General features: G+C 42.4%; 2 protein-coding genes across 13 annotated transcripts in view; one reads left to right on the top strand and one right to left on the bottom strand.

Annotated features, from left to right (window-relative positions):
* The window catches only part of CEP170 (centrosomal protein 170), a 100,123-nt gene extending 80,677 nt beyond the window's left edge, over positions 1-19,446 (bottom strand). For all 10 annotated transcript variants that reach the window (XM_036355087.1, XM_036355089.1, XM_036355088.1 and 7 more), the window contains exon 1: positions 19,133-19,446. The gene's annotated coding sequence lies outside the window, so the exon portion shown is untranslated. The remainder of the gene's footprint in view (positions 1-19,132) is intronic.
* Positions 19,447-19,814: 368 nt separating this feature from the next.
* The window catches only part of SDCCAG8 (SHH signaling and ciliogenesis regulator SDCCAG8), a 206,577-nt gene continuing 198,914 nt past the window's right edge, over positions 19,815-27,477 (top strand). For all 3 annotated transcript variants that reach the window (XM_036355092.1, XM_036355091.1, XM_036355093.1), the window contains exon 1: positions 19,815-20,279. In XM_036355092.1, the coding sequence (XP_036210985.1) occupies positions 20,213-20,279 (67 nt within the window). In that variant the 5' untranslated portion in view covers positions 19,815-20,212. The remainder of the gene's footprint in view (positions 20,280-27,477) is intronic.

Below are 27,477 nucleotides of genomic sequence, written 5' to 3' on the forward strand. Positions count from 1 at the left end.
TCAACTTTATGCTTTAAGATGGTACAAAAGCTATACACATTCAGTAGAAACAGTACTTCACATTTTTAATTTTGATCTTTTCCTGGGCTAGTGACATGCAGTTCGATATTCTCTTGTGAGGCTGGGCAGCAGCAGCCAGCCTCAGCTCCCAGCCAGTGATGAAAAGGATAAACAACGGGTACCCTATGGTGTACTGTGTTGACAGCGGTTTTTGGATACCATGTTTTGTGTTTTTACACCCCATCATGTCTATAAAACATGTCTTCTGCTTCTGATGACAAAAAGGAGGAAGGCACTTACTCTTGAGATGAAACTCAAGGTAAGTAATTGTCCAACTGTAAGATAAAATAAATGTTCTGAGCACGTTTATGGCAGGGTAGGCTAAACTATGATGCTGGGAAGGTTGGGTGTATTAAATGCATTTTCAACTTACTATAGTTTCAATTTACAAAGGATTTATCAGGATGTAACTCCATCTTAAGTTGAATCGCATCTGTACTGAAGTGTACAAATCATAGTTTGTCTGTCAATCAGTGTTTCAAGTAAAAACAGTGTTCTATGAAAAGTGGCTAGTTCAGCTCGCAACTCAAATAATGACACAAATGCTTTTCCTTGAGACCACCATGGTCTTTGATACATAGTATAAGTGTTTTATATGTGCCTTCACTTAGTCCTACAGAATATAAAAAAGATGTGAGTCAAAGGTCAAGATTAAATAAAATTAAGCATTTTAACCACTTCATCAAGGACATCCTCAAGTGAAACCAGCTTTTTTTCTTAACTGCGAGGACATGGCAGTGAAGAACACAATCACTATCAGTACAGTGTGGTCCTAATGTCATGATCTATGCTAAGGAGCCTGCAACTCTACGCACCACTGCTTTTTGTATTATCAGTTCAAATGTCACTAAATAAGAAGGGAAAATAATGTTTCGATATTATTACAAAAATAGTTTTAACTTCATAACCTTGAAATGTTTCGGGGACTCCCAGAAGCCTACGGGGCTGAGCTTTGTGAACTGTTGTCCTAGAGGAAGTGGCTATGTCATTAAGAACATAAACCTTGGAGTCAGACAGGTGGACAGGTAAGAGTCCGACTCCTGCCTCTTCCACCTTTTCTTCTGCGTGACCATGGCAAGTTCCTGAGCCCACATCCCTTAGTAATGTCTCCTATAAAATGAGAAGAATGATAGGATCTACTCAATAGTTTTTTCTTATGAAATAAAAAAATAGAACTTGTAAATATTTTTCCATAAATTAGTACATTCCATTAAAATTTAATTAGAAGCAAACTAGACTACAATGAAATGAGATCTTCTGCAATAAGAAATATATCTATACATTAAAGCAAAATCCTATGAAATGTAGAATTCTGTGTTAAGGCAAAAATCCGATGTACTATAAAAATATCTACACATTCATGAAACAATGGATTTCAACAAAACAGGCAAATATTTTCTATAAGGCTAATAACACTCTTATCCCCTTTTAGCTTATGTAACTGATAGGGTCAATTTATGTGGATTCTTAAATCTTCCACTAAATACCTAACTCCTCAGCACAGATGTTCTTAGTCTTCCATCTGTCTACTTTCTGTCAAACTGGCTTTTAGGGTTTCATATGTACTTCCTGGCGAAGCAACAGAGAATCAAAAATATTTACCCAAGAAAAAAACCTCCAATCTAAATATAGTATATAATTTGCATGCTGCGTTTTCGAGGCAGAATAATTTTAATACATGACACTAATAAGTAGGTCAATAGCTTTATAATTATTTAAGACAACTGAAAAAAACACACACACATAAAGTAAGATGTGTTAAAAGGAAATCAAATTAGCCTAAATAAACTAAAACACCCAAGTCAAACATGGGAAACAGGAACAGTTACTTAACATTTTTGAAATCACAAAGCAATACATAAGCATTTCCTTATGCTATAAGAAAAACATTAAGTATTCAGACAATATCAAGTACAATTATATAATACACAAGTATGTAATATATAACTCCAATATAAACACACTAGAGGCCCAGTGCACGAAATTCGTGCACAGGTAGTGTCCCTAGGCCTGGCCAGCGATCAGGGCCGATCAGGTTCCCCACCTCCCTGCCTGCTTCTTCCCTTGCTCCCTCAGCGACCCACCACTGTTGCTGGTTGCCTGCCATGTTCTGCACAGCGACCTGGTGGTCAGTGCACATCATAGTGAGTGATCAAACTCCCGGTTTCCCAGTCAAACTCCCAAAAGGACACTTTGCATAGTAGCCTTTTATATATATAGATGATAATATAAAAAAAATTATGGCTCTTTATAAATTTTGAATTTCAATGAGGCTTAAAAGGTAATTAAAAATACATATTTTCTGAAAAACAAAAATACACATAATCCTCAAGGTGAGGGGTATTTTTATTTATTTATTGGGACAATGATCTTGGGTCCTTTTATATCTTATCTATAGTAGGAGAGAGTGAGATATAACATAAAGCTACTTTCTCTCAGTTCTTATACAGAACTCTCTCCATCAGAGATGGGGTCTAAGTTCCCATTCCATAATCCTGACTCATGACTTGTTTGGGCCAATGTGATGACGTCAGTAGATGTAATTGAAAGCAGAGGCTCTATTGTGCTTGGGCCATTGGGCTTGCCCTCTTGCACCTATGTGGTCATCAACAAAAGGATGTGCCCAGATTCCAAGTGGTTGAATGAGAGTAAGTGGAAAAGATAGGGACCCAAGATAAAACCTGAAGCCAGGCCCTCAGTACATAATCCAGCCCCTACCAAGTCCAGGCACTCTGAGCATTTAGGGTTCACAAAACAAGCAAGCAAGACAAAGGATGTGCCCAGATTCCAAGTGGTTGAATGAGAGTAAGTGGAAAAGATAGGGACCCAAGATACAACCTGAAGCCAGGCCCTCAGTATATCATCCAGCCCCTACCAAGTCCAGGCACTCTGAGCATTTAGGTTTCACAAAACAAGCAAGCAAGACAACCTGCCACAAGGAACTCAGTCCTAAGGCATGCAGGCCAACAGATGTCATGAGAGGGATTAGCCGAAGGTGATACTAGAACAAACAGGAAGCCGCTGCCCCAGACTGGGATAGGAACACTGGTGGTGGTATAACTCCAAGTGCAGATCTGAAATACAGAGACATTTCTTCAGCCCTGTATCCTCAGAGCCCACTCCAATGTTCACCTTAGTGACCGAAAACCTATTTTCATGAATGAATGAGCTCTGGAGCTGCTACAAATCTCCTGGAGGTGAAGATCATCTTGAAATCTCCAGGGAGAAGAGGCTAAAAATTAGTCATTGAAACTTTGATCCAATCAGATCTAGCCATCAGATCCCAGTTACTGGCCCCGCCTCATTCTGTGGTCTCTCTTTTCCTCTTTATCTCCTTGTCATAGGCAGCTCTCTGACAAAAGCTTAAAGCTCTGACATCTGGAGATCAGATGGAGGTAAACACTGAACCGGCTTCGCAGTCCCAGGTCTATGTTCTTACTAGCTATAATTACCTTTAAAGGGGACTGTTCTGATAGATCAGAGCTCATTTCTTTTTTTTTTAATTTTAATTTTATTTTTTTTTTATTTTTTAAATGGTTTTATTGATTTTTTACAGAAAGGAAGGGAGAGAGATAGAGAGTCAGAAACATTGATGAGAGAGAAACATCGATCAGCTGCCTCCTGCACATCTCCTACTGGGGATGTGCCCGCTGTCGAGTGTTTCCTTCCATGACTCGCGTGGAGTAGGGTTCGGTATCTGAAAGAGGAGCCGCACAACAAATGAGAGAAAAAGACACGAGATAATTTTGCAATATTGGGGGACCAGGCGGCAAGTCCCGAAGGACTTCTCCTCTATGCTCAGGCCTCACCAAGCTTTTATTGATCTGGGATGCCCCTATAGCATAGCCCTAGGCAGGTGACCCCCTGCAACAGGCAGACTAGCCCATCAGCAAGGATTTACATAATAATAAATGGGGGAGCAGTTTCAGCTACCACTGTGTGGACAAACAGAGGTGGCGCCTAGCTCCGAGCTTTGCTAGGTCTTCAAAGGCACCCAGCCTTCGGGGGGTTTCGGGGAGTTCTCTGTCTATGCTTATCAGATAGTGAAGGCAATAAACAGTTTCCCACAGCCCGCAACCCAGGTACATGCCCTTGACTGGAATCGAACCTGGGACCTTGCAGTCCGCAGGCCGACGCAGAGCTCATTTCTTGATCTATGAACTAAACATTTAATATTTAAGCTTTAAATTAAAAAAAACAAAACACTATGCAGCTATTCGGCAGAGCACACAGCTTCACTGTACTCCTAAGTTTCAACATTATATAGACTTTACAGCGTTTACTTGTATTTTAAAAAGTTGCTTCCAATCACTTATAATTCAAATTGAGGACTGAGAGCAAGAAGAGTCTGAATGATCTTAATTACTACTGAGAGCTGTTGAGATAGGCAACAAAAGTGCACTTGACATATAACGACATTCCCACAGAACTATAGAATAAACATCACATAACCCGGGCAAGGACTGTTTACTCAGAGGGTTAGGTTTTTGGGGGGACGGGACCAACTATTACATAAATGACCTTCATTGTATGCAATTACTTGAGCTGAGCCACATGTTAAGGGTAGTCTATCCTTATGCTTCTGGCAATTAAACTGGCTGACTCACCGCCAGATGGCTTTACAGGAGTGAACCTCTCTTACCCCCAACTTTGCAGAGAAGAAATAACTGACTTCACATTAAGACTCAATCTGCACAGTTAAAAATGCTTTCCTCTAACCTGTGCAATTCTCACTTTCATAAAGTCTTATCTATTTATGCATCCACGTGCCAATTCTTCTAGTACCAGGAGGTATGAACGTGTGCCAATGATCTCCATGGGCTTGGCCCAGTGCCTAGCTAGCTCGATATTTCCTGAATGAATAAATAGTAGGAGAAAGAAGATGTGATTTTCCTAACAAAATAAGTGAAAACTCAAAACAAGGGGGAAAAAGGAACAAAGTTCACCTCTTGAAATTGTCACCTGAACCAGCAGTAAAGCTTATAAATGAAAATGAACTAAACTACTGCATCAACTGACATATTGGCTTTTGTAACTTCTATCATGTCTTTTCAAAACAATTTTTAAATTAAGACTCTTTTAGCTCCACCAGCATGGTACAGTGGTGGAGCATCCACCTATGAACTAGGAGCTCACGGTTCGATTCCGGGTTGTGGACTCAGTCCCCAGTGTGGGGTGTGCAGCCGATCAATGATTCTCTCTCATTATTGATGTTTCTCTCTATCCCTCCCTTCCTCTCTGAAATCAATAAAAAAAATATTAAAAAAAGTATTAAGACTTTTTTAGAGTAGCTTAAGGTTCATAGCAAAATTGAGGGGGAAGGTACAGAGATTTCCCCAAACCCCCAGCCCCCACACATGCACAGTCTCCCCCATTATCAACACCCCCATCGGTGATACATTTTTCACAATGGTTGAACCTACATTGACACATCATTATCATTCAATGTCCACAGTTTACATTATAGTTCACTCTTGCTGCTGTATATTCTATGGGTTCAGACAAATGTATAATGGCATGTCCACCATTATGGTATCCTAGAGTATTTTCAATGCCCTAAAAACCCTCTGTGTTCCTCCTATTCACCCTTCCCCCCACCAACTTCTGGTCTTTTATGGTCTCCATAGTTTTGCCTTTTCCTGAATGTCATACAATTGGAATCATATAGTACATAGCCTTTTCAGATTGGCTTCTTTCACTTGGTAATATGCATTTAAGGTTTCTACAAGTCTTTTCATGGCTTGATAGCTCCTTTTTTTATAGCATTCAATAATATTCTATTGTCCGGAGGTACCCCAGTTTATGTATCCGTTCACCTGCTGAAAGACATCTTTGATTGCTTCCAAGTTTTGGCAATTATGAATAAAGCTGCTATAAATACCACGTCTTTTTATCCCTCATACAAAATACCCAAAAGATAAGTGGATAAATTTTAAACAAATGTATAAATTCAGGATTTATATTTAACACTTTCCCCCTACTAAATACTTAACAGAAAATATCCTCAACACTAAAGTGTCCGCCTTTCATCCCCACATATTTCTGAAATGGATCAATTATTAGGGTTACATTTCAGCTAAGGACTCAAGATCAAATAAGGTATAGCTATGATTGATCATAAGTTATAAAAACAATAGCCATAGTTTTAAATAACCTTTTAATTTATAATAGGTAGCATTTACTATGTGCCAGATAATGTTCTAGTAACTTCACACACGCGCACGCGCTTAACTTTTTAACCAGAAAAATTACGTAAGTTCTAGAAAACGGACATAACAGATCAATTTCAGAAGAGAGTCCATTATATAGAGTACTATAAAAAGAACTGATCATTTTTTTTCTCCATTCACAAGTATTTAAGTACTCAGCACTATAGATAACAGGGAGAAAGTGATGATCAAGACAGAAAAAGTCCCTCACCTCATAGAATCAATAATAGGCAGAAGCTAAGTAAATAAATAAAACAACTCCAGTGACAATGGGAAGAGAGGAACATGAGAAACAGAGAACAGCATGAGGTAACAGGTGCAGGGTGGCTGGGTGGTCCAGGGAAGCATCGCTGAGAAAGTGACATACATGGAGAAACATTGACAAAGGCAGCTCTGCTATGTAATTAACGTGACCTGGGACAGATAGTGAAATAGACTCTTGGGGGAAAAAATATTTCTTTGAAATCTCCACCCCACTAGAAACTGTACAGCGAATCCAAAGAAATAAATCCACAGCTGTGCTATTTTTGGATACCTACCAAGATACTTGTTCTATGTTCGTGTGAACAAACGTGGAGATGGGAAAATTTTTGCTTCCACAGACTCATGATTATTTTGGAATGAGTGCTACACATTTTGCCTTTATCATCTGCCACATATAAATATATGTATGTATTTAATTTAAAAAACAGTCAAAGCAAAGACATATTGAGAAAAAAAGTAATTTACAAGATTTGCGTGAAGTAATATTTGACTAAATTTTTTAAATAAAAGATAAGTGCAGATGGCATGACAAATATCAATAGTCATATAGTCTATATCTGAGTTTGTTAAGTATTTTCAAGAAGATTTGATGGGAAAAGTCAGTGATTTACTAAAAGATCACTTCTTCAAAAAATCATTTTATAAAGTGCTTAAAAAATGCATGAGAAAACCAGTTACACTTTCCCATAAATTATCTAGACATTAAAAGTTCTTGCCAACTTTTCTCTGCCAATTTATGAAATATGTACAGGCTGACTGGCTCTCTTTTGTAGAACTGTACAACTGGGTTAAAAATTCATTTTGTTGCTTGACATCTGCAAGTCGATTAAGACTTTGATTCAAACATTTATCAAGTACTTCCTTTGTGCCAGTAACTCTGTGAGGTGCTTACACTTCATTCCTTCATTTTCCTTATGCCAGCATGGGAGAAACTTTTTTCCCATGAAGTCAAATGACTACCCAAGGTCACAAATCTAGCAGTAACCAACAGCAGCCATCTGGACTCACACCTGGGCTTTCAGATACCAAGTTCTAGGGGGCTTTTCCACAACCACAGTCCCCTTTACATTTTTTCAAGTATACTTTCAAATGAAGCTAGTGATCCCAATTCTTACAGACTCAGATTTGGCTAAAGAATTTGAAAATTGCCCAGCAGGCCTGGCTCAGTGGTTGAGTGTCAACCTAAGAACCAGGAGGTCATGGTTCAGTTCCAATCAGGGCACATGCCGGTGTTGTGGGCTCAATTCCCAGTGTGAGGCGTGCAGGAGGCAGCCTATCAATGATTCTCATCATTGATGTTTCTCTCTCTCTCTCCCTCTCTGAAATCAATGAAAACATATTTTTAAAAATGAATTCGAAAATGACTAAAAAGCAATATATTTTTATCTAATAACACTATCTTTTTGAGCAACAAACACTGACAGTTCATGGACAACTCAGTCCATTTTCAATCTACCTCGTACTCTCCTGCTTGGCCACCAGCAGGCTTGAACATTCTCTCCCTGAGAAGTCACGGACAAGTCAGACTCGATGAGTGTATATTAAGAGACCAAAAATCGGCTGACCCAACTAGAGGGATGAGGCAAATTTATGAACGGGGGTACTGCGTGGATCAGAAACCTTGAATCTGAAAGAACTGTCAACACTCTAGGCCAGCCGTGGGCAAACCACGGCCCGCGGGCCGGATCCGGCCCGTTTGAAATGAATAAGACTAAAAAAAAAAAAAGACCGTACCCTTTTATGTAATGATGTTTACTTTGAATTTATATTAGTTCGCACAAACACTCCATCCATGCTTTTGTTCCGGCCCTCCGGTCCAGTTTAAGAACCCATTGTGGCCCTCGAGTCACAGAGTTTGCCCACCCCTGGTCTAGGCTCACTGAACAACTATGGATCCAACAAACCTTTCAGGTCCGAGATCACCAAGAGCAGACAGAGGGGCACGAAACTGTCTCAACCAAGTGCCAACAGCATGTACAGGAGGGACGGATGGAGGGAGGAAAGCAGCGGAGTGAAGGGTCCGTAAGACCCCGAAAGCCAGCATTCACCTTTCTTTCTTCTCTTGGCTCTGTCATTTGGGTGGAATGAATTTCAGGCCTATCACTGCCTAACGTGTCCTTCAAAAGTTGTTTCTGTTCATTGTCACCACCTCTCTCCCTTACTCACTACACACTAACTGCTTGGGCGGTTGGCATAAATCATTCCAACCACAGTATCAGCACAACACAATGAAACTGGAATCAAAATCAACGTGCAGAGTAACTCACAAGCCTCAGAGTATGTGTTCAGCAAGGACAGATTTTATAACTGCATCAGAAATGCACCTGTTTGCTGCCTAATAATACGTTGTTAATTATTAGCCTAAATTGTGAGCAATAAAACTAGGATGACAGAGGTTTCATAGTTACACAGTCTAATACATAAGCCACTGGCCACATATGAACTACTGAGCATTTGAAATGTGGCAAAGGCATCTTCGGAGACTGTTTATTTTAAGTAATTTAAATTTAAATATTCATATATTTAATAGGGGCTACTCTAGCTAGCTCAGCTTTACAAACAAGATTAACATTAAGGATGGCATTATTTAAATACCTCACACATACAGAATATAAATACATACACACATGCAAATAGGCTAATAATACACACAAAAAATGAGTTGAAAATAATTTGATCTGATCAAAGAGTGTAAAGAGCTTTATATGTTCATTTATAAAGGTATATAGCATTATACAAATTAGTAAATTATATAAGCAAATCAAGGCTATCTTTTGGCCGCAATGATTCAATAATCACTTCAACTGTTCCTATATCTTAAGTCTATCTTCATATATTATTCATGAGACTATTGATGCTGAGAGTGATTAGTCCCATCATTACCAGAATTCCATGAGGTCTGCAACTGTTTGCCGGAAATATTTTGTAGTGGGAATATTTCTGAGAAGGCAATTCTTTTAAAAGGGAATCTCTGGGTCTAACTACAGAACAATTCCCTACTGACATTTATTTCATTTGGGGAAGAGCTATTGCAAGTTTGAGGATAAAAAGGCCGCTAAAATAGCCTTAGCTGGTTTGGTTCAGTGAATAGAGCATCAGCCTGTGGACTGAAGGGTCCCGGGTTCGATTCAGGTCAAGGGCACGTACCTAGGTTACAGAATAGATCACCGGCCCTGGTTGGGGGGGTGGGGGGGTGTGTGAAAGGCAACCAATTGATGTTTCTCTCTCACATGGATGTTTCTCTCTCTGTATCTCCTCCCTCCCTTCTACTCTCTCTAGGAATCAATGGAAAAAATATCTTCGGGTGAGGATTAACAACAAGAACAAAACGAGCAGCTAAAAGAGATTATTGGTCTTTTAAGATAATGCTCTGAGCCCAAATGAAGAGGATATGATAAAAAGGTTTACCTTCCAAAGACCTTCTTTCAGTGCTGTCTCTCTCTCTGCTCTGTCCAGCCTCTCCTTCCTTTTTTAGTCCATCTCTACATACCACACACACCCTCCAACTCCTTTGACTCTCTCTTAGTTTCTTTGTGACACCATGGGCCATAAAGAGAAAACTAAATAATATTTTAAACTTTCACATGCACAATATTATTTTAAAAATTGGGGAGTAACCTCAGAAATGATATTGTTTACTAGTATGCCTTTTATTTTTACAAATGAACAACATGAGACTTTGAGATTAAAGATTTGTTCAATATCAGCTTGGCCTGTGTGGCTCAGTGGTTGAGCGCCGACCTATGAACCAGGAAGTCACTCAGGGCACATGCCCAGGTTGTGGGCTCGGTCCCCAGTAGGGGACATGCAGGAGGCAGTCAATCCATGATTCTCTCTCATCTTTGATGTTCCTATCTCTCTCCCTCTCTGAAATCAATAAAAATATGTTTTAAGAAAGATGTGTTCAATATCATATAGCGAGGAAATAAGAGCCAAAACCACGAAGCTCTGTTCCTTGTGCAAAGCACCCCTTGATTTACATCATGTTGACAAAGGATAGGCGTCTGCGTCTATGTGTGTTTATCCGAAGGTCGGGGACCAGCCTCAAAGTCATCTGTGACAGACAATGACTACACCGTCTGGTTTTTCTGCAGCAGGTTTGTGATGACAGTGTTTATTAAATAAACTGATACATGTGTTTTATAAAACAGATGTAAGTGTATGCAGCGATTGTGGCAAAAAAATTAATGTGGGTCCTGCCTTCCTGTGACCTCATCTTCCCCATGTAGTTTGCAACTCTTCATTGAGAATGGTTTCCTCTGGCTCTATTAAACAGATAAAGCCATGTCACACTACTAAAGACCAATCTATGGTAATAAGAAAAATATATTTTATATTTCAGAAAGTCCTATTAACATGTTTATTGTTAATTGTTTTAATTGAACTAGTTTACTGCTTCCATTAGATGTTTGAGAATTCTATCAAAAGAGAGAATAATCTTACATTTCTTATCTATTCATTAATTCTATGTTCATGTCCTAGGGGGAATTAGATCAGACACTTTTATATGATTAAATAAACATACTCAAAATATGAAAAGAAGTAAATAATTTTTGTTCCCAGAATTGCCTATGAACTGATTCATAAATATCTTAATTATTCTCCCCTGCTCTGGACATTAGCCCTTATTTTACCCCTATTTTTAAAATATATATATTTTTTTATTGATTTCAGAGAGGAAGGGAGAAGGAGAGAGAGATAGAAGCATCAATGATGAGAGAGAACCATTGATTGGCTGTCCCCTACACACCCCTACTAAGGATCCAGCCTGCAACCCAGGCATGTGCCCTTGACTGGAAGTGAGCCTGGGACCATTCAGTCTGCAGGCCAACTCTCTATCCACTGAGCCAAAACAGCTAGGGCTCTACCCCTATTTTTGATACTAATGTGCTTGATAAACATTTACTTTTGCTTTCTTTATTTATGTCGGATCCAGCATAGAAGGTGCACCCAAATTTTTATACATTTTTAAGAAGTGATATTTGAAATTATATTTGAATTTTGTCATATAGTAAACTTTTTAGGGTATATAGTATATATCCATATCTATATCTCAAAGAAAAACTCAAATAATCTAATGAGAAAGTAATTCTGTAATAGAGCTCAAACAAAATTTCTAAATTTTACTTTACGTACCCTTCATTAGTTGTTTCCAGCTCTCCAATTTACAAATTTTACATTCCTGATTTTGTACAATGGCTCTTTACCATTTTGGAATTTGTTAGAGTCAAACTGTACTTTCTCACCTCAAGAAAAGGCTCTTAAATATATACATAATTTCAAAGGAGAGGTAAGGGACAATAGAAACATCAATGATGAAAGAGAACCATTGATTGGTTACCTCCTGCATGCCCCCTACTGGGGATCAAGCCCACAACCTGGGCATGTGCCCTGAGGGGAATGGAGCCCTAACCTCCTGGTTCATAGGTCAATGGTAAACCACTGGCCACACCAGCCAGGCAAAAAGGCCCTTATTTTTATTGAACAGCCCAGCACAGAATGCCCACATAGGTGAAGGGCAGAGGATAGTAGAAGTGGAAGTTAGTGAATAAAACTGACAACAAATATTTTACTCCTGGATTTCCTACAAAAGGAAATCTCAGAATTAGTAGATTAGAGAAACAGTGTATGTTTCATTCAATAGCTCTTCAGCTTAAACAAAAACCCAAATAAAATTTTATTCCCTTACATCATCAACTATGTTCATTTCCCCTATCTGCTTCCTCAAATCAGTTTCCAGCTGGCTGCCTGGAGGCCAAGACCCCTAACCTCACCCTGAGCTTAGAATCTGTACTTTTTCTATTCCATGTAGCATGTGACAAACCCTTATCTACTGAAACACCTTCAAAACCCCTCCAAAAAATAAAACAAAAAACAACAACAGTTAAAAAAGGGAAATTCTCCATGCCTGCCTTGGAAAAAGTAAGCTAGCCTGACTTCATTCTCGTTATTTAGACACTAGAGGCCCAGAGCATGAATTCGTGCATAGGTGGGGTCTGGCCGGCCCACGACAGTCAGGGCCTATAGGGCCAGGCCAGCCAGGGAGAGGGGCTGGAGGCTGTTGGCCAGCCGGCCCTGCCCCCGGTTGAACTCCAGGTAGAACGCCCAGTCAAGGGGACAATTTGCATATTAGCCTTTTATTATATAGCATTCTGCCTAGAATTAAAGGATGAGTACAGATGCGTCGGTCGCCAACTGGTGGTCTGTGGACCACAGGTGATCCGTGAGGTCAGAAAGGTTGGCGATCGATGGAGTAGAGCAAGTTATTATCTCAAAGCCTACCTCCGGCATCATGTCCTCTTCTCCACCCCAAGAACATTATGAGATGATGCGCCAAAACCGCCTATGGGGATGGGACGCAGAAGTAAGAAACTATTGTACAGACTCAGAAGGAAAAAATACTTTATCACCAGACCAACACATTCCCTCCAATCTAACACTCTCAAGTGGTACCACACTTGGGGCAAAGGGGGAAGGAGATCCTACCTGGAATTATACCTTTCATTTTTGTCTTTTACATCTAACTCACTTCTTTATTCAAAACAGTTGGACTACCATGAGCTTTATTTTATAGGTGAAGACACTGAGCTTCTGAAATTAAAGCGACGTGTTCAAGGTCACACAACTGGGGATTCTCGGGCAATTCTGATAGCAGATCTCCTTGAACAGCTCGGCCTCTCCTGCTCTCTGTAGCGGCAGCAGCCAACTCCCTACACCGAACAAGCAGCAGAGGCCGATTCGTGATGAAACCTTTGTTCAGAGCTTGAGATGTAGTAGCTTCTGGAGAGGATATTGTGAATACCCCATTGATAAAATAAAAATTACTTTCTCAGAGACAGTTGAGAAGGAAAGAGGATACTGCCTGCTTCCGTAAGAAGTATTGAGGTGATTAAAGGTGTTACAGGTGACTGATCATTCCTTGTAAGTGAAAGTACTTTTCTTTACTTGGCTTTTGGGACACCACACTCATTACCTCATTGGGCACTTCTTTTTTTTTTTTTAAAAAAAATGTATTTTTATTGATTTCAGAGAGGAAGGAAGAGGGAGAGAGAGATAGAAACATCAATGATGAGAGAGAATCATTGATTGGCTGCCTCCTGCACGCCTCCCACTGGGGATCAAGCCCGCAACCCGGGCATGTGCCCTTGATTGGAATCAAACCTGGGACCTTTCAGTCCACCGGCCGATGCTCTATCCACTGAACCAAACCAGCCAGGGCCAAGGATATTTTTCCATTGACTTTTTAGAGAGAGTGGAAGGGAGGGAGGGAAGGAGGGAGAGAGGGAGAGGGAGAGGGAGAGGGAGAGAGAGAGAGAGAGAGAGAGAGAGAGAGAGAGAGAGAGAGAGAAACATCAATGTGAGAGAGACCCTATTTAAAGATGCAGGACTGTATGGCCCTCTTGCCCAGTCCCGATCAGCCAGACCCCAGCAGCAAGCAAAGAGCATCTGCCCCCTGGTGGTCAGTGCGCATCATAGTGACTGGTCATGCGGTTGACCCAATGGTTGACCAACAGGTTGGACACTTAGCATATTACACTTTTATTATATAGAATAAGTCTCTGCTAAATGTCTCCTTCTCAGAGTGAGATGTCCCCTGACCACTCTCTAAAGTATACGTGTCCAGGCGCAGAATACTGTATAAAGAGGCTATCATTTATGTAAAAGAGAAGGGGTGAATTAAGATTTAAATTGATAAAATTGAATTGAAAAAAAATTTACTGAAAGGATAACTACATGAAGAAGATAGCATGATTTCCTCCTTAATTAAAAAAAATAAAAATATCTCAACGGTTTTTGGTATCTTGTGTCAGCGCTTACCTCCAGCATATTTCATTTATGCAACACTCACTCTATTTATAAATCTGCAGGCTGTCCTTGGCTATATCCAGTACACGGCCAGGATAAAGACATAAGAGGGCTGGCTTGTTAATTCTGTAAATGTCAAAAAGCCAGGAAGGGAAGCTAATCCCTTGGATGACAGAATCATGATTCAAGAAGATCTCAACAAGTTTTGACGCTGGCTACATTCAAAGAGATGATTTTAAAACAGTTAAAGGTAAATAGCACTGCTTCCAAAACACTGTGTACGTGTATATACAGATTGGGAGAAATCTTAACATAAAAAAGATGCTGGTTTATGTGGACATCAGTGGTTTCCAGACCAATTTTTCAAAAAAAAACAAAGAAACAATATCAAGCTGCCAACTTTTTATTGTTTATTTAAGAACATTAAGACCAAACCAAGGAATCCAAGACAAATGTGCAAAGAAACTTACCACCTAACACTATCATTTCATAAAGAAGGGTCATTTTCACATCAGAAAAGAAGAAATCAGAATCGCAAAAAAAAAAAAAAAAAAAAAAGGATATTATATATATCCCTTGACGCGCACAACTATGACTTGAAAAGCCACGTAACATCTTTTCTCTCACTTTCCTGTAATTCAAGAGTTAACACAATTGGAGACCGCAAACCCAAGTGCACTGCTTAAATTAAGGAAAGACATAATTTCACCGCACTATATTCAGACCATAACTGCAGAATTAAATAGGGAACCAGATCAGAGAAAGCATAGCACTGACAAAACTGACTGTAGTTGACAGATGAGAACGGTAAAGGGAACCATATCACATGAAGTTGTAGGGGTTGTAATATTTAACTTAGAAAAGAGGAGGCCTAGCAAGGATCAGTATAGTGAGGCAAAGCTTACTGCATCTCACTCATGAAGACAGAACTGCAACCGGCGGGAAGAAGTTACAGAATATAGACAGAGCAGATACTAACTCAACTTAAGTAAGATCTTTCCATACTTTGCAAAAGTGAAGTGAGCCATCCTATGCCCACTTTCTCATGGGAGTGCTGTTTGTGGAGAAGCCGGATTCAATAACATCTCAGGGATAATAGTAATAGACATGGCATTACTTCTAAAATCTCCTCTAAGTCTAAAATTTTATGAATCAGAAAGGAAGCAATGCTGCCTTTTGAACCTACTAAAAAAGACAAAGGTTCAGTTATGGGTTGTACCCCTTAGTAATGTGTGACACAAAACAAAATTATTCACTAACTTTGGTTCTCAGATAGTCTCAACTGGAAAATGATACCTTATTTATAGTACTGTTGCATGAATTACACACACACACACACACACACACACACACACACACACACACACTCTGCCTGGCACTTAGTGCTTAATACATAATAGATTACTCATTTATGTAATACATATCGTGTTCCAAAGAGTAATATTTTCTATCTTACTTATTAATGATTGTTATGCTTAAATGACTTTTCTGCTATGTCTCATTTTTCAAACCTAATGCATGCCTGGGATTCTTTTCCACTTATATATTTGTACAATCCCTACTAGTATTTGCATGTTGGTACTTTTTGTAAGGCTTTCTTTAATCTTACTTTGGTAGTTTCCTTTCTATTTTTGTTCGACATAAAAGTGGGCTTTACCCTTCAGTACATATTGGCTGTATCAGTTCATTTTGGCCAAAAAATTTACAATATGCTGTTGGACAATCATTTCAGCTAACTGGACTATATATCCAGTTTTATTAACCTTACCCCCAGACAGATGTTTTCTTATTCTCTTGTATTGCTCACATTGGCCAACTCATTGCTTTGCACTTCCCTCAAGAATATATGAGTTAGTAAATTAAAACCCATTCCACCAAGTGTAGTTGACTATTAGAAATCTTGGTCATTAACAAAAGGTTATGAAATAAAGATGGTCTCAGATTTCTCCCCATAAGAGGAAACCCATTTCTTACTGAAGCACATCAACATGGAATGATCAGTCAACATTATTTCTCCAGGGAGGGCTTTCAGATGGTATGCAATTACTCTTTTGTTACACTTACAGTATAATTTGAACTGAACGGGTATTTTAGTTGACAATTTAGTATCATGCTGTGTGTAAGGTATTCATTAGGATAGTTTAACACCTCTAGTGTTCGCTATAGAGAAGACAAAAACATTACTCATTAACTGAAAGAGCAAAAATTATTTCTCAGAAATAGATTTTGTTGAACAAAAAACATGTTGACAACTTTAAACATATACAGCATTCAGGACTAGATGAGTCATATCTGATTACTATCAGATGCAACAATAAAACAAGTTGTTGTTTTTCAGTGTCAAGAGGAAAGAAGAATCTGATACTTGGGACAAATAAACCAAATCACTAAGCACAGAATTTTGAAGCACCCTGATATTTGCATGAATAGGCATAATGTACACTAATTTTCACTATTCTAATGCTCAGATAAACATGCAGATGGTTACTTATTTCCATACAGGGTAATTTTAGAATACCGTGAAATTTACCAGTGAAATACATTTCAAGTGCGATTTAATATAATCCCACACACCTACTTTAGTTAGTTTATTTTTAAGTTGAAATGTAAGAGAAAGATTGAATTATTTTTCAAAGTCTACTAAGTGCAAAGTAGAATTTAAGGATAAGAATGAAAAGGACAACATAAAGCACCTGATCCTAAAACCAACTCAATAGAAAGCATACATTTAATTTTGGTAAAAAGTTCAACACAGATTTTTCTCTCAAAGGTAAATTTTTGCTTAAAATAATATAACTCATCGATGGATGAAAAATGAGCCTCACAGGTCCTTTTGTGGCAATTTTATTTTTAACCGAGTTTACAGAGCTGATCGTACTACAAAATACTACTGAATGTCAGGAAATATTAAAATGTGGTTACTTAGCAAGTAGCAGGGGGGGAAAAATCTCCACGGTTCTGTTTTTATGAAAAACCCGTGTTATGGTACCTTTCCCTACCTCACTAAGTTAATTTCTAAAACCAAAGTTCTGTTTCAGTAGAAGTGTTTTCACATTACAAAGGATCAGATGAGCACAACTGGGGTGACCATGAACTTGACAGGCACAGCCCACTCCCAGGCTGGAGCGCGGCTCTCCTTACACGCCCCTTGCCTCTGCCTTTCCCTGGAAGTTTGCGTTTCACAGACAGGTCGGTCAACTTTTCAAATGTTAGCGTCTCCCTCTGCCAGTCAAGTGCACGGAGATTCTTCGGTTTTAAAACAGCGAACTGACGCAACAGCTACCAAGCCAGGGAGCCCTCAAAAAGCAGCCCTAGGGTCACTTAGAAACACCACCCAGAGGGGCGGGGAAAAAAATGCAAGATGGTTTGTAACTTGCAACGTCCTATTTCCTGAGCTGAATGCCTCAATCCTGGAAGCAGTCCCAGGAAGGGTTTCATCAGTGAGGATCTAGATACTGTACCCATAACGCAACCCCGCTCACATCACCCCCCCACCCCCCACCCCCCTCCGCATCCTCCTTCCTTCCCCCGGGCTTGTTTTAACCCCAGCAGCACATGGTCGGTCGGAGCAAGGAAGCATCGCAAGCTTGCAAGGATCAAGTCATTTGAGAAAGAGAGACCCTTGCAATCTGCCGCACCACCTTTCGCTCGGAGCGGAGTGACTTTTCATCAAGAGAATAAAAATAGGAATAAGCAAACTCAGACATCGACATGTACCAGGTCTATTTTTTATTTTTTGGTTTGCTTTGATTGCTTTAAAAAAAAAAAAAGAAAAAAAAACCAGGCAAAATGTTAATCTATTCGCTGAGAAGCGTAGCATGCGTTACCCAACCCACTGGAAAAAGACAACACACACACACACACACACACACAAATAAAACAATTCTGCAGCTGCATTCATTCCCCAGCTACACAATAGGTCGCCGCCGGCCCTTCCTCCAGCCCGTCGTCCCCGTTAAACAGTCATTTTGCATCGATCGCCTGGGCAGTGCTCGCCCGGGCGCTGGCGCCCCGTCTTCCAGGACCTCGCATTCCCCGATTTATTTAACAAAACCCGGCCGCCCGCCAAGGAGCTTCGAGGACTCGGGGCACAAACCCCACATCTTCCCGCCCGGGGCGGGGTCCGCCGCCGGGACCGGGCTCCCCCCGGGCCATCACGCGAGGAAACCATCCCGGACCCACATCGGAGTCGCAGGACAATGAGGCCGCCGGGTCCTCCCCCCGGCTTCTCCACGGAGGCCGAGGCCGCGCGGGGCGCCGTCGCCTGGCGCGGGGTGCGTGACACCCCGTCTTCCACGCCCTCCCGCCGCGTCCGAAAGGCTCCCCGCGCCGAGCACCCCACAGCCCGGAGCCGACCACAAAGAGGGGTCGGCGCTGCGGGCGGCTCCGATCCGGGGGAACCCCTGGCAGCGGCCGCGCACCGGCCCTTCCCTCCCGGCGCCGCCCGCGCCCCCCGCTCGGCCCCGGCGGAGGGGGAGGATGCACAAAGCCCAGCCGAGGGCGCGGACAGGATTCCATACGGCGGCGGGGGCGGCGGGCCCCGGGGCGCCGGGGGGTGGGGGGCTGGGGGGGCTGGGATGCAGTGGCGCCCGGCCACCCCCCGATCGGGTGCGTGGGGGGTGGCGGCACAGCGCGGAGCATCCGGGAAGCGTCCCCGGTCCCCCGCCCCGCATCCCCCGCCCCGCCAAGGGCCGAGGCCGCGGCCCGGGCTGCAAACCCGGGGAGGAGGATGTGGAAAGCGGCGGCGGCGGCACCCGCAGCGCCCAAGCCCGGCGATGGCGCGCATCACTCACCCCTCACCGCGGAGAGAGGCGCCGGTCGGGGAAGGCGGGGCGCGGCGCGTCCCGGGAGTCTCCGCACGCCGTCCTCCCCGCACCCTGTCGTCGTCGTCGCTGTGGCTGCGATGGAGGTCCCGGCCTCTCGGCTCCGCTGGGCGATAACGTTATTCCACACACGCCCCACACATAGCGGTAACGGCAGGAGCGGCGGCCAGTGCGCAGGCGCCTGGGGAAGGGCGAGGAGCCCGGCCCTATCCCCGCTCCGGCTCCGACCCGGCGGCCTCTCACTGCGCAGGCGCCAGGAGCAGACAATGAAAGGGGTTGTGCAGAGGGTCTCCCGCAGGCTTTCCCAGGTCCTACTGCGCACGCGTGCCTCCAAGACCCGCTGGAACAATGAAGAAGGACCCCGGGCTTAGCGGGCGCCGCAACTCACAGGGACTACAGTTCCCAGCGGGCAGTGCGCCAACTCCAAGGGGAGGTCGGGTTGCTGGGCATGCTTGGAGTTGTAGTGTGAGCCGCCTTTCACAATCTAGGCTCTTTGGGAGATGTTTAGAGCTGCTTTCTCTTGAGAATGTATTTGGCCGTTTTTGACAAACGTCGTGAAGAGTGCAGAGCTTGTTATTTGCGTCTTTGAGAAGCTTCAAGGCTCGGATGCTTGCATGCACATGTCGAAGGGTCCAGGCCTTGCTGTCAGTAGGGTGAGGTCCAACAGCAGGATGGGATGAAGGCAGGACTAAGCCAGGAAAAGGGCGGAGCCTCCTAACAGTCCCTTGGCAACTGGATCCGGCCAGCGAACCGTTGCAGCCTGTGTACTCGGGGCGCGGTGCCCTCTGGGAATTGTAGTGGCCTTGGACGGGCTCCCGGGAAAGTCGAGGCTGCAAGCCCGCAGTCTGTGAACCACAAGTCCCGTCATCCACCAGGAGGGCCAGTGGGTGGGAAGTCTGAGACCCTCTGAGTGGGGTTCCAGGCTCCCCGTTGACAGCCGCAGCAGGAAGCAGGCGGGTCCTGCTGGGGCGCCAAGGCCTCCTGTCCTCGGAGAGGGGATCCCTGGACACTGTCCCACCTCACTCCTCTCGCGGGGCCCCGAGTCTGCGCATGGAGAAGTCCCTGGAGAACTCCAACCTGGAGGAGTCTCTGGGGCAATACCAGCTGAGTCTCCGGGGTGAGTTGCCCTGAACCCCGCGCCTTACCCCCAGGGGACCAGGGCCTGGTGGGCGGGAGCTGGCCAGGTGCCTGACCTAACACCCCAACGGGCCCCACCCCAGCCAGGACGCGGAGGAAGAAGATGGGTGTTGCTGTGATTTTTGAGGGAGGGAGAAAGTTTGCTTTTACTATTAACCAATGGCGTTTCCCTTGATTCCCTGGGTCACCTGTCCAACTCCCTGATGTTGACTTAAGCACCTTTGTTGTCCAGCGCCAGCAGAAACTCTTGCACGGCTCTGCTCGAGGCCACTGTTGCCCAGTTCCCACACTTTGCTCTTTCATAAGTTCCTAATTCATACTTTGTACACATGCAAGTTACGGAGTAGGGGATTGAATGGGATTTATTGGACCAGGAACAACACACAACACCAATAATTATTTTCATCACAGCAGCTTTATTTAGTGGTCTAGGCCAGTGGTCGGCAAACTCATTAGTCACCAGAGCCAAATATCAAACAGTACAGCGATTGAAATTTCTTTTGAGAGCCAAAATTTTTAAACTTAAACTATATAGGTAGGTACATTGTTATGAACTTAATTAGGGTCCTCCTAAGCTGGCCTTTGCTACAAACGTCCTCAATCTGATTGAGGTACGTTGGCTGAGGTCGACCCCTTCCAACTCTCCCATCCTCAACTTCTGCATGAATCAGGCGCACCTCCCCTTGCTGCCTATCCCGAGGCCCGCCTGTGCTGGGTCTCCCATCGCCCCACCGACTGACACCCACCACTTCTTCCAACACCGCTTCTTCAAAATAGACTCACCCAGGCCGAAAACAGACTTCTGCTGCGTATGGGCCACGAAGTTTCAATCGCACGGTACCTGCGCGCCCGCACGTGGTATTTTGTGGAAGAGCCACACTCAAGGGGCCAAATAGCCGAATGTGGCTCACGAGCTGGGGTTTGCCGACCACTGGTCTAGGCTATTTACATACATTAAATCATTTAAAACGTCAAACTTACGAATATTCTTACTTTACACATGGGGAAGTGGAGCTGTAAAGACATGAAGTTAGGGCAAAGCCCACACAGAGACAGAGCCAGGTGTTAGATTCAGCCAGGCTCCTTTGAAAAGCCTGTTTTCCTTTATTCATCGTGTCATAATTACTATGACTGAAACCTCATTTAGTTCATTTAGATTTTCTTAGTGTAGTACTAATGAATGAGTATCTATAGAAGTCCATACTTGTAGATAGTCTTTCATCTTGGACATCATGATATAATAACATCTAGAAACTTTGGTTCTGTTATTTGACAGTTATGGTGGTGTTTACAGGGTTATTGTGAGGAGCAAATGAAGTAATCCGTGTAAAGCAATCATTTTCAGACTTTTCTTACTGTTTCTCATCAGTAAGAAATACATTTTATATGGGATTATACACTATATTTGTGTGTATATATACCTACATATATATGTACTAGAGGCCCTGTGCATGAAAATTCGTGCCCTGCGGGGGCGTCCCTCAGCCCAGCCTGCACCCTCTCACAGTCGGGAGCCCTCGGGGGATGTCCGACGATCGTTTAGGTGGGGAGTGGGCCTAAGCCGTCAGTGGGACATCCTTAGTGCTGCCGCAGAGGCGGGAGAGGTTCCTGCCGGCTGTGAACCTGGCTTCTGGCTGAGCGGCGTTCCCCCTTGTGGGAGCGCACTGACCACCAGGGGGCAGCTCCTGTGTTGAGCATCTGCCCCCTGGTTGTCAGTGCACGTCATAGCGACCGGTCGTTCCACTGTTCGGTCAATTTGCATATTAGCCTTTTATTATATAGGATATGTATATATACTAAATGAAAAGTTTCATTAATGAATATTCTACTAGAGTAAACCATTCTATTTTTATTGTGTTTTTGTATTGTGTTTTCTTAACCCTCTAGATCAGCCGTGGGCAAACTACGGCCCGTGGGCCATATCTGGCCTGTTTGAAATGAATAAAACTAAAAAAAAAAAAGACCTTACCCTTTTATGTAATGATGTTTACTTTGAATTTATATTAGTTCACACAAACACTCCATCCATGCTTTTGTTCTGGCCCTCCGGTCCAGTTTAAGAACCCATTGTGGCCCTCGAGTCAAAAAGTTTGCCCACCCCTGCTCTAGAGCATGACCAATAGTTTAAAAAATTATTTAATGCATATAGAACGCTGACTCATTTATTTATTTTATTTTATCAATCTTCACCTGAGGATATTTTTCCACTGATTTTTAGAGATCATGCAAGGGAAGGGGAGAGATGGAGAGAGAAACATTGATGTGAGAAAGACACATCAGTTGTTGCCTCCCGCACCCAGCCCGCAGGGCTGCGGATTGAACCTGCCACTGAGGTCCGTGCACATGCCTGGAATCGGACCTGGGGCCCATCAGTCCACGAGATGACGCTCTATCCACTGAGCCAAACCGGCCAGGGCCTTTTATTAATTGAGTGCCTACTATCTGTTAGGCATACGAGGTGCTGGGGATACAATAAGTAACTAGACAAAATTCCTGTCCGGTTGGAGCCCCTGGATTAAGACAACAAACAAATAAAATAATTACAGGTTACTCTGGTAGAAAATGAGGGTAAAGATCAGTGCTTGGCCGCTAAGAAGCACTCATTAAATGTTAGCTGCTCTTTATGCTCGGTACTTGCAGCAAAGGAAGGATTTTTCAAGGAGATTAGAAAGTTTATTTTCAAGTGACTCTAAACCTTGTAAGAGTTATTCATTATTGTCCCCATCGTCAGCAGCATTAAAAACTGCCCACATTCTCAGTATCCACACTGCAAGAGTAAAAGGATTGGTCTTAATGAAGGTATCCACCCTATTCATGTTTCAAGAAAGGTTAGATACAGAAATAATCACTTCTAACTTTAAAAAAAAATTAATTTCAGACAGTAAGGGAGAGGGAGAGGGAGATAGGAACACCAGTGATGAAAACCACAGATCGGCTGCCTCCTGCTCGCCCCCCACTGGGGTCCAAGCCCGGGAACTTGCCCCCGCCAGGAATCAACTGTGACCTCCCAGTTCATAGGTCGATGCTCAACCATTGAGCTACGCCGGTCAGGCTAACTTTTTATTTGAAAGAAAGAAAAATGCAGTGCACAATGATAATATGAGTGATTTTGTTTAATTTTTGAGGTTGGCAAAAAATTTTTGTTTTGCATTATAAATGACTCCTAATGTTTGTCCTTCTTTGATCTTATTTTGAATTTTTATGTAAGCATCAGAGGCCATTTAATATTAGGCATTTTAATGCAGTGGTTAGTTTCAAACTAATGTTATAGTACTATGTTTAATACCCATGAAGAGTTTTTATTCAAAGCTAATACATTTTAAAACAAATTTGAAATTTAGTGTGCTAACAGTATAAAATAGAACACTGGTAATCAAGAACAGACATAAAGCAAAGAAAAAAGTTAACTTAAAAAAAAAACACACAAAAAAACTTTAGCCCAGCTGGCTTGGCTCAGTGGTTGAGCATCCACCTATGAACCAGGAGTCATGGTTCGATTCCTGGTCAGGGCAATGCGTGGGTTGCGGGCTCGATCCCCAGTGTGGGGCATGCAGGAGGCAGCCCATCAGTGATTCTCTCTCATCATTGATGTTTCTCTCTCTCTCTCCCTCTCCCTCCCTCTCTGAAATCAATAAAAGTATTTAAAACAAACAAACAAACAAGAAACCCCAAAACAAAAAACTTTAGTGATAGTTTTAACAATGAATCAAGAAGTGGCACCTGAATTTTCATGGGTTTTCAGGACTTTGTTACCTATTTAATAGCATTTTAAAAAAAATATATTTTATTGATTTTTTACAGAGAGGAAGGGAGAGAGATAGAGAGTTGGAAACATCGATGAGAGAGAAACATCGATCAGCTGCCTCCTGCACACCTCCCACTGGGGATGTGCCTGCAACCAAGGTACATGCCCTTGACTGGAATCGAACCTGGGACCTTTCAGTCCGCAGGCTGACGCTCTATCCACTCAGCCAAACTGGTCAGGCTTTAATAGCATTTTTATGTTTATGTAGCTTATATAACAACTCGTGGAAAGAAACAAAAAAGCTAATTTTGACACAAAGCATAGTTAGAAGTTCTTCACTTCATACTTATAAATTATCTCTTTTAAATAGGATCTTCCTTCAAGTCAAAATGTGTGTTTCTGAGGAGCGTATGGTGGCATTATTTTATATGGGGAATTTCATGATTTTGAGTGTTGGTGCCTAATAACTTGAGAATTATGTTGTTATTATGCAATCAGATAAAATGCAAGTTCAAGTTCTTTTGTGTTGGTTTTGTTGGCTTGGTTTTGTCTATTTGCTATCACTTCCCCAAAATGTCTTGCCTGGTTCATGAGCAGAGAAAAAGCTAATCAGCATTCTTGGTCTTTCCTCACAAGTTATTGCTCTGGTTTCTAAATAACCGTACATTCAGTCATTGCTAACAGCCCTTCATTTACTGTGTATTCAGCCAGGAAGTAGCCACATAAAAATGCAAAATGTTTTCACCATTTTCCATGCTAGTCCCTCATTTTTTTCCTCGTTCATTTGCTTTAAATATAATTTGGGTCCCGGCCAGTGTTGCTCAGTGGTTGCTCATTGACCTAAATCATTTTATATGCCGACGCCCCCTATTTCAACATTTTGGTGTTTCGGGCTCTAGATTGAATTTGTGGAAGAGTGTGATGTAGTCAGAGGAAGAGAATGTGGAACTAGGAGCCAGGTCACTGACTCTTATTGTTGCTCGGCTGACAAACATCTGTTACCTTAGGCAAGTCATTAACTGTTCCTGGATTCTAGGTCTTTATCTACAAAATAAAGTTGGGCCGATTTGGGAATTACGGCCTTTAGGGGTCAAACACATGACAGAATGTGGGGAGCTGCCAGGGGAAGACATGAGGGAATGGTGAGGCTTGTGGCAGAACTGGGCAGTTTATACTTGTTCTAAAAATCCATTTCTCTCTCGCTTCCTCCTTCTTTCCTTCCTTTTTTTTTCTCCCTTCCTCCCACACTGTTCCTTCCAATCAAAACACACATGAGAGCCCAGCTGGCGTGACACAGGAGGTCACGGTTCGATTCCGGTCAGGGCACTGCAAGAAATTGCAGAGGTTTAATGACATTCCTTGAGGCTTGATCCCCAGTGGGGGATGTGCTGGAGGCAGCCAATCCATGATTCTGTCTCATCATTGATGTTTCTCTCTCTCTCTTCCTCTCCCTTCTTCTCTGAAATTGATAAAAGTAACTTAAAAAAAAAATAAAGAAAAACACACGTGAGAGCTGGTTCCTGCTCCGGGCATCACTCTCAGACCCCTGGATCTCTAATGTTCCTTCCATCATCACTAGATTGGAGCGTCTGAATGATAATGGTTATGTTTCTCCCTAGTTAAAATAACAATAACAGTGAGGAGTTAAAATAACAGAATAACTAATTCATAGAAGGTGGAAGGTTGAAAATGGAAATAAAATATATAATTAGGGTTGATTCTTTTTTTTTTTTTTATTTCTTGGTAAATTGATCTGATTTGAGAAAATGGAAGGAAATGTCAGTGTCCTGTGTTTTGCTTGCATACGATTAGCACATCTCTCCAGAGTCCACAAAGTGCGTTTTCCCTCCCAGGGAGGACGCACATCTGCAGGACGCCTGTGTGGACCTTACTGGCCAATAATTTGGTCACTGGATTAGTCAACAGTGATATCATCTGGACCTTTGGCAAACTTACAAAAAATATGTGTGTAACTTGGGCAGAAGTTCTTCTTTTTCTCAGTTTTACTCCTCAAACTTGTATTTCTTCTTTTACTTCTTCTTTCCCCCTCCCTCCCCTCCTCCTCCGCTTCCTCCTCCTTCAACCTCTCTTCTTTTTCTTCTGTTTTGCTCTTCTTGAATGTTTTCTGAATATTTTTATATTCTGCATGCGCATGCGCGCGCACGCGCAAACACACACACACACACACACACACACACACACACACACACTCTCCACAGCTAATATTTGCTTATTTGTTTGTCTTACTGTGAGCCTCATTGAGACCAAGACAGGCAGCAATATAAGAAAGCCTCGGAAGCATTCATTATGAAATGACAAAATTATGTTGGTAATTCAGCACAGACTGAAACCTCTCTGTTTTCTAAAAATTAAATAAACGGACTGGTTTGGCTGTTAAATAAGGATTGGTAATGCAAATAAAACTTGTAAGCATCTGAGTTCCTTTTTTGCTGATGAAATTTAAATTACATATATTCATTTTTTGCTTTGTATACTCACATGGCTTTTCTTAGTAATTTTAACTTTTACCAGAATAAGAAAAAGGCAGTAAAATTCCAGTTTTCTTTCCCTCCTACTGAGGAGGTGAGGTAGGCACGAGACAGGACAGCATGCAAAGAAGTAATTAGGAATTTCTAGCATCATCTAGAATCAAACATGGCTCAGCGTTATGGAGTTGTAAGGACATTTGTACATGTTCTTGGACATAAAGAAGAGATTGAGTCGTTTTCAAGCTCTTGAGATACTGAGAATAATTATATATCATCTTGGGATGTTTACAAGACATGCTCTCAGCACTTTGCTAAGGTTTTTAGCCTTTCCACTTAGTGATACTCCTTTCAGGGTCAAAAGGTGGAGAAAGAAGCCCTAGCCTGTTTAGCTCAGTGGAGAGAGCATTGGCCTATGGGCTGAAGGTTCCCTGGTTTGATTCTCGGTCAAGAGCATGTACTTGGGCACGTGTGGGAGGCAACCAATTGATGTGTCTCTCTCACATCGAAATCTCTCTCTCTCTCTCTCTCTCTCTCCCTCCCTCCCTCCCTCCCTCCCTCCCTCCCTCCCTCCCTCCCTCCCTCTCTCTCTCTCTCTCTCTCTCTCTCTCTCTCTCTCTCTCTCTCTCCCCGTCTCTCCCTCTCTTCCACTCTCTCCAAAAATCAATGGAAAAATATCCTCAGGTGAGAAGTAACAACAGCAAAACAAACAAACAGACAAACAGAAAGGTAGAGAAAGTAGCTTGAAATGCACTTGTGCACGTACCCACGCAACCTTTATGACTGATTATGACTGCGCCTCATCCCAGCCACTGGAATGTTTAAAGGAATAGCCACCCAGGTTAGCTCTGAAAAATGGCCTTGGAGTAGAACAAGTGTTTCATGTGTGAGGCCTTGGAATGACATGGAGCGGAATCTGAATTCCACGTTCTCGGCGACAGCGGGTA

Source organism: Myotis myotis, unplaced genomic scaffold, assembly GCF_014108235.1.
Source record: "Myotis myotis isolate mMyoMyo1 unplaced genomic scaffold, mMyoMyo1.p scaffold_m19_p_21, whole genome shotgun sequence".
Lineage (NCBI taxonomy): Eukaryota > Metazoa > Chordata > Mammalia > Chiroptera > Vespertilionidae > Myotis > Myotis myotis.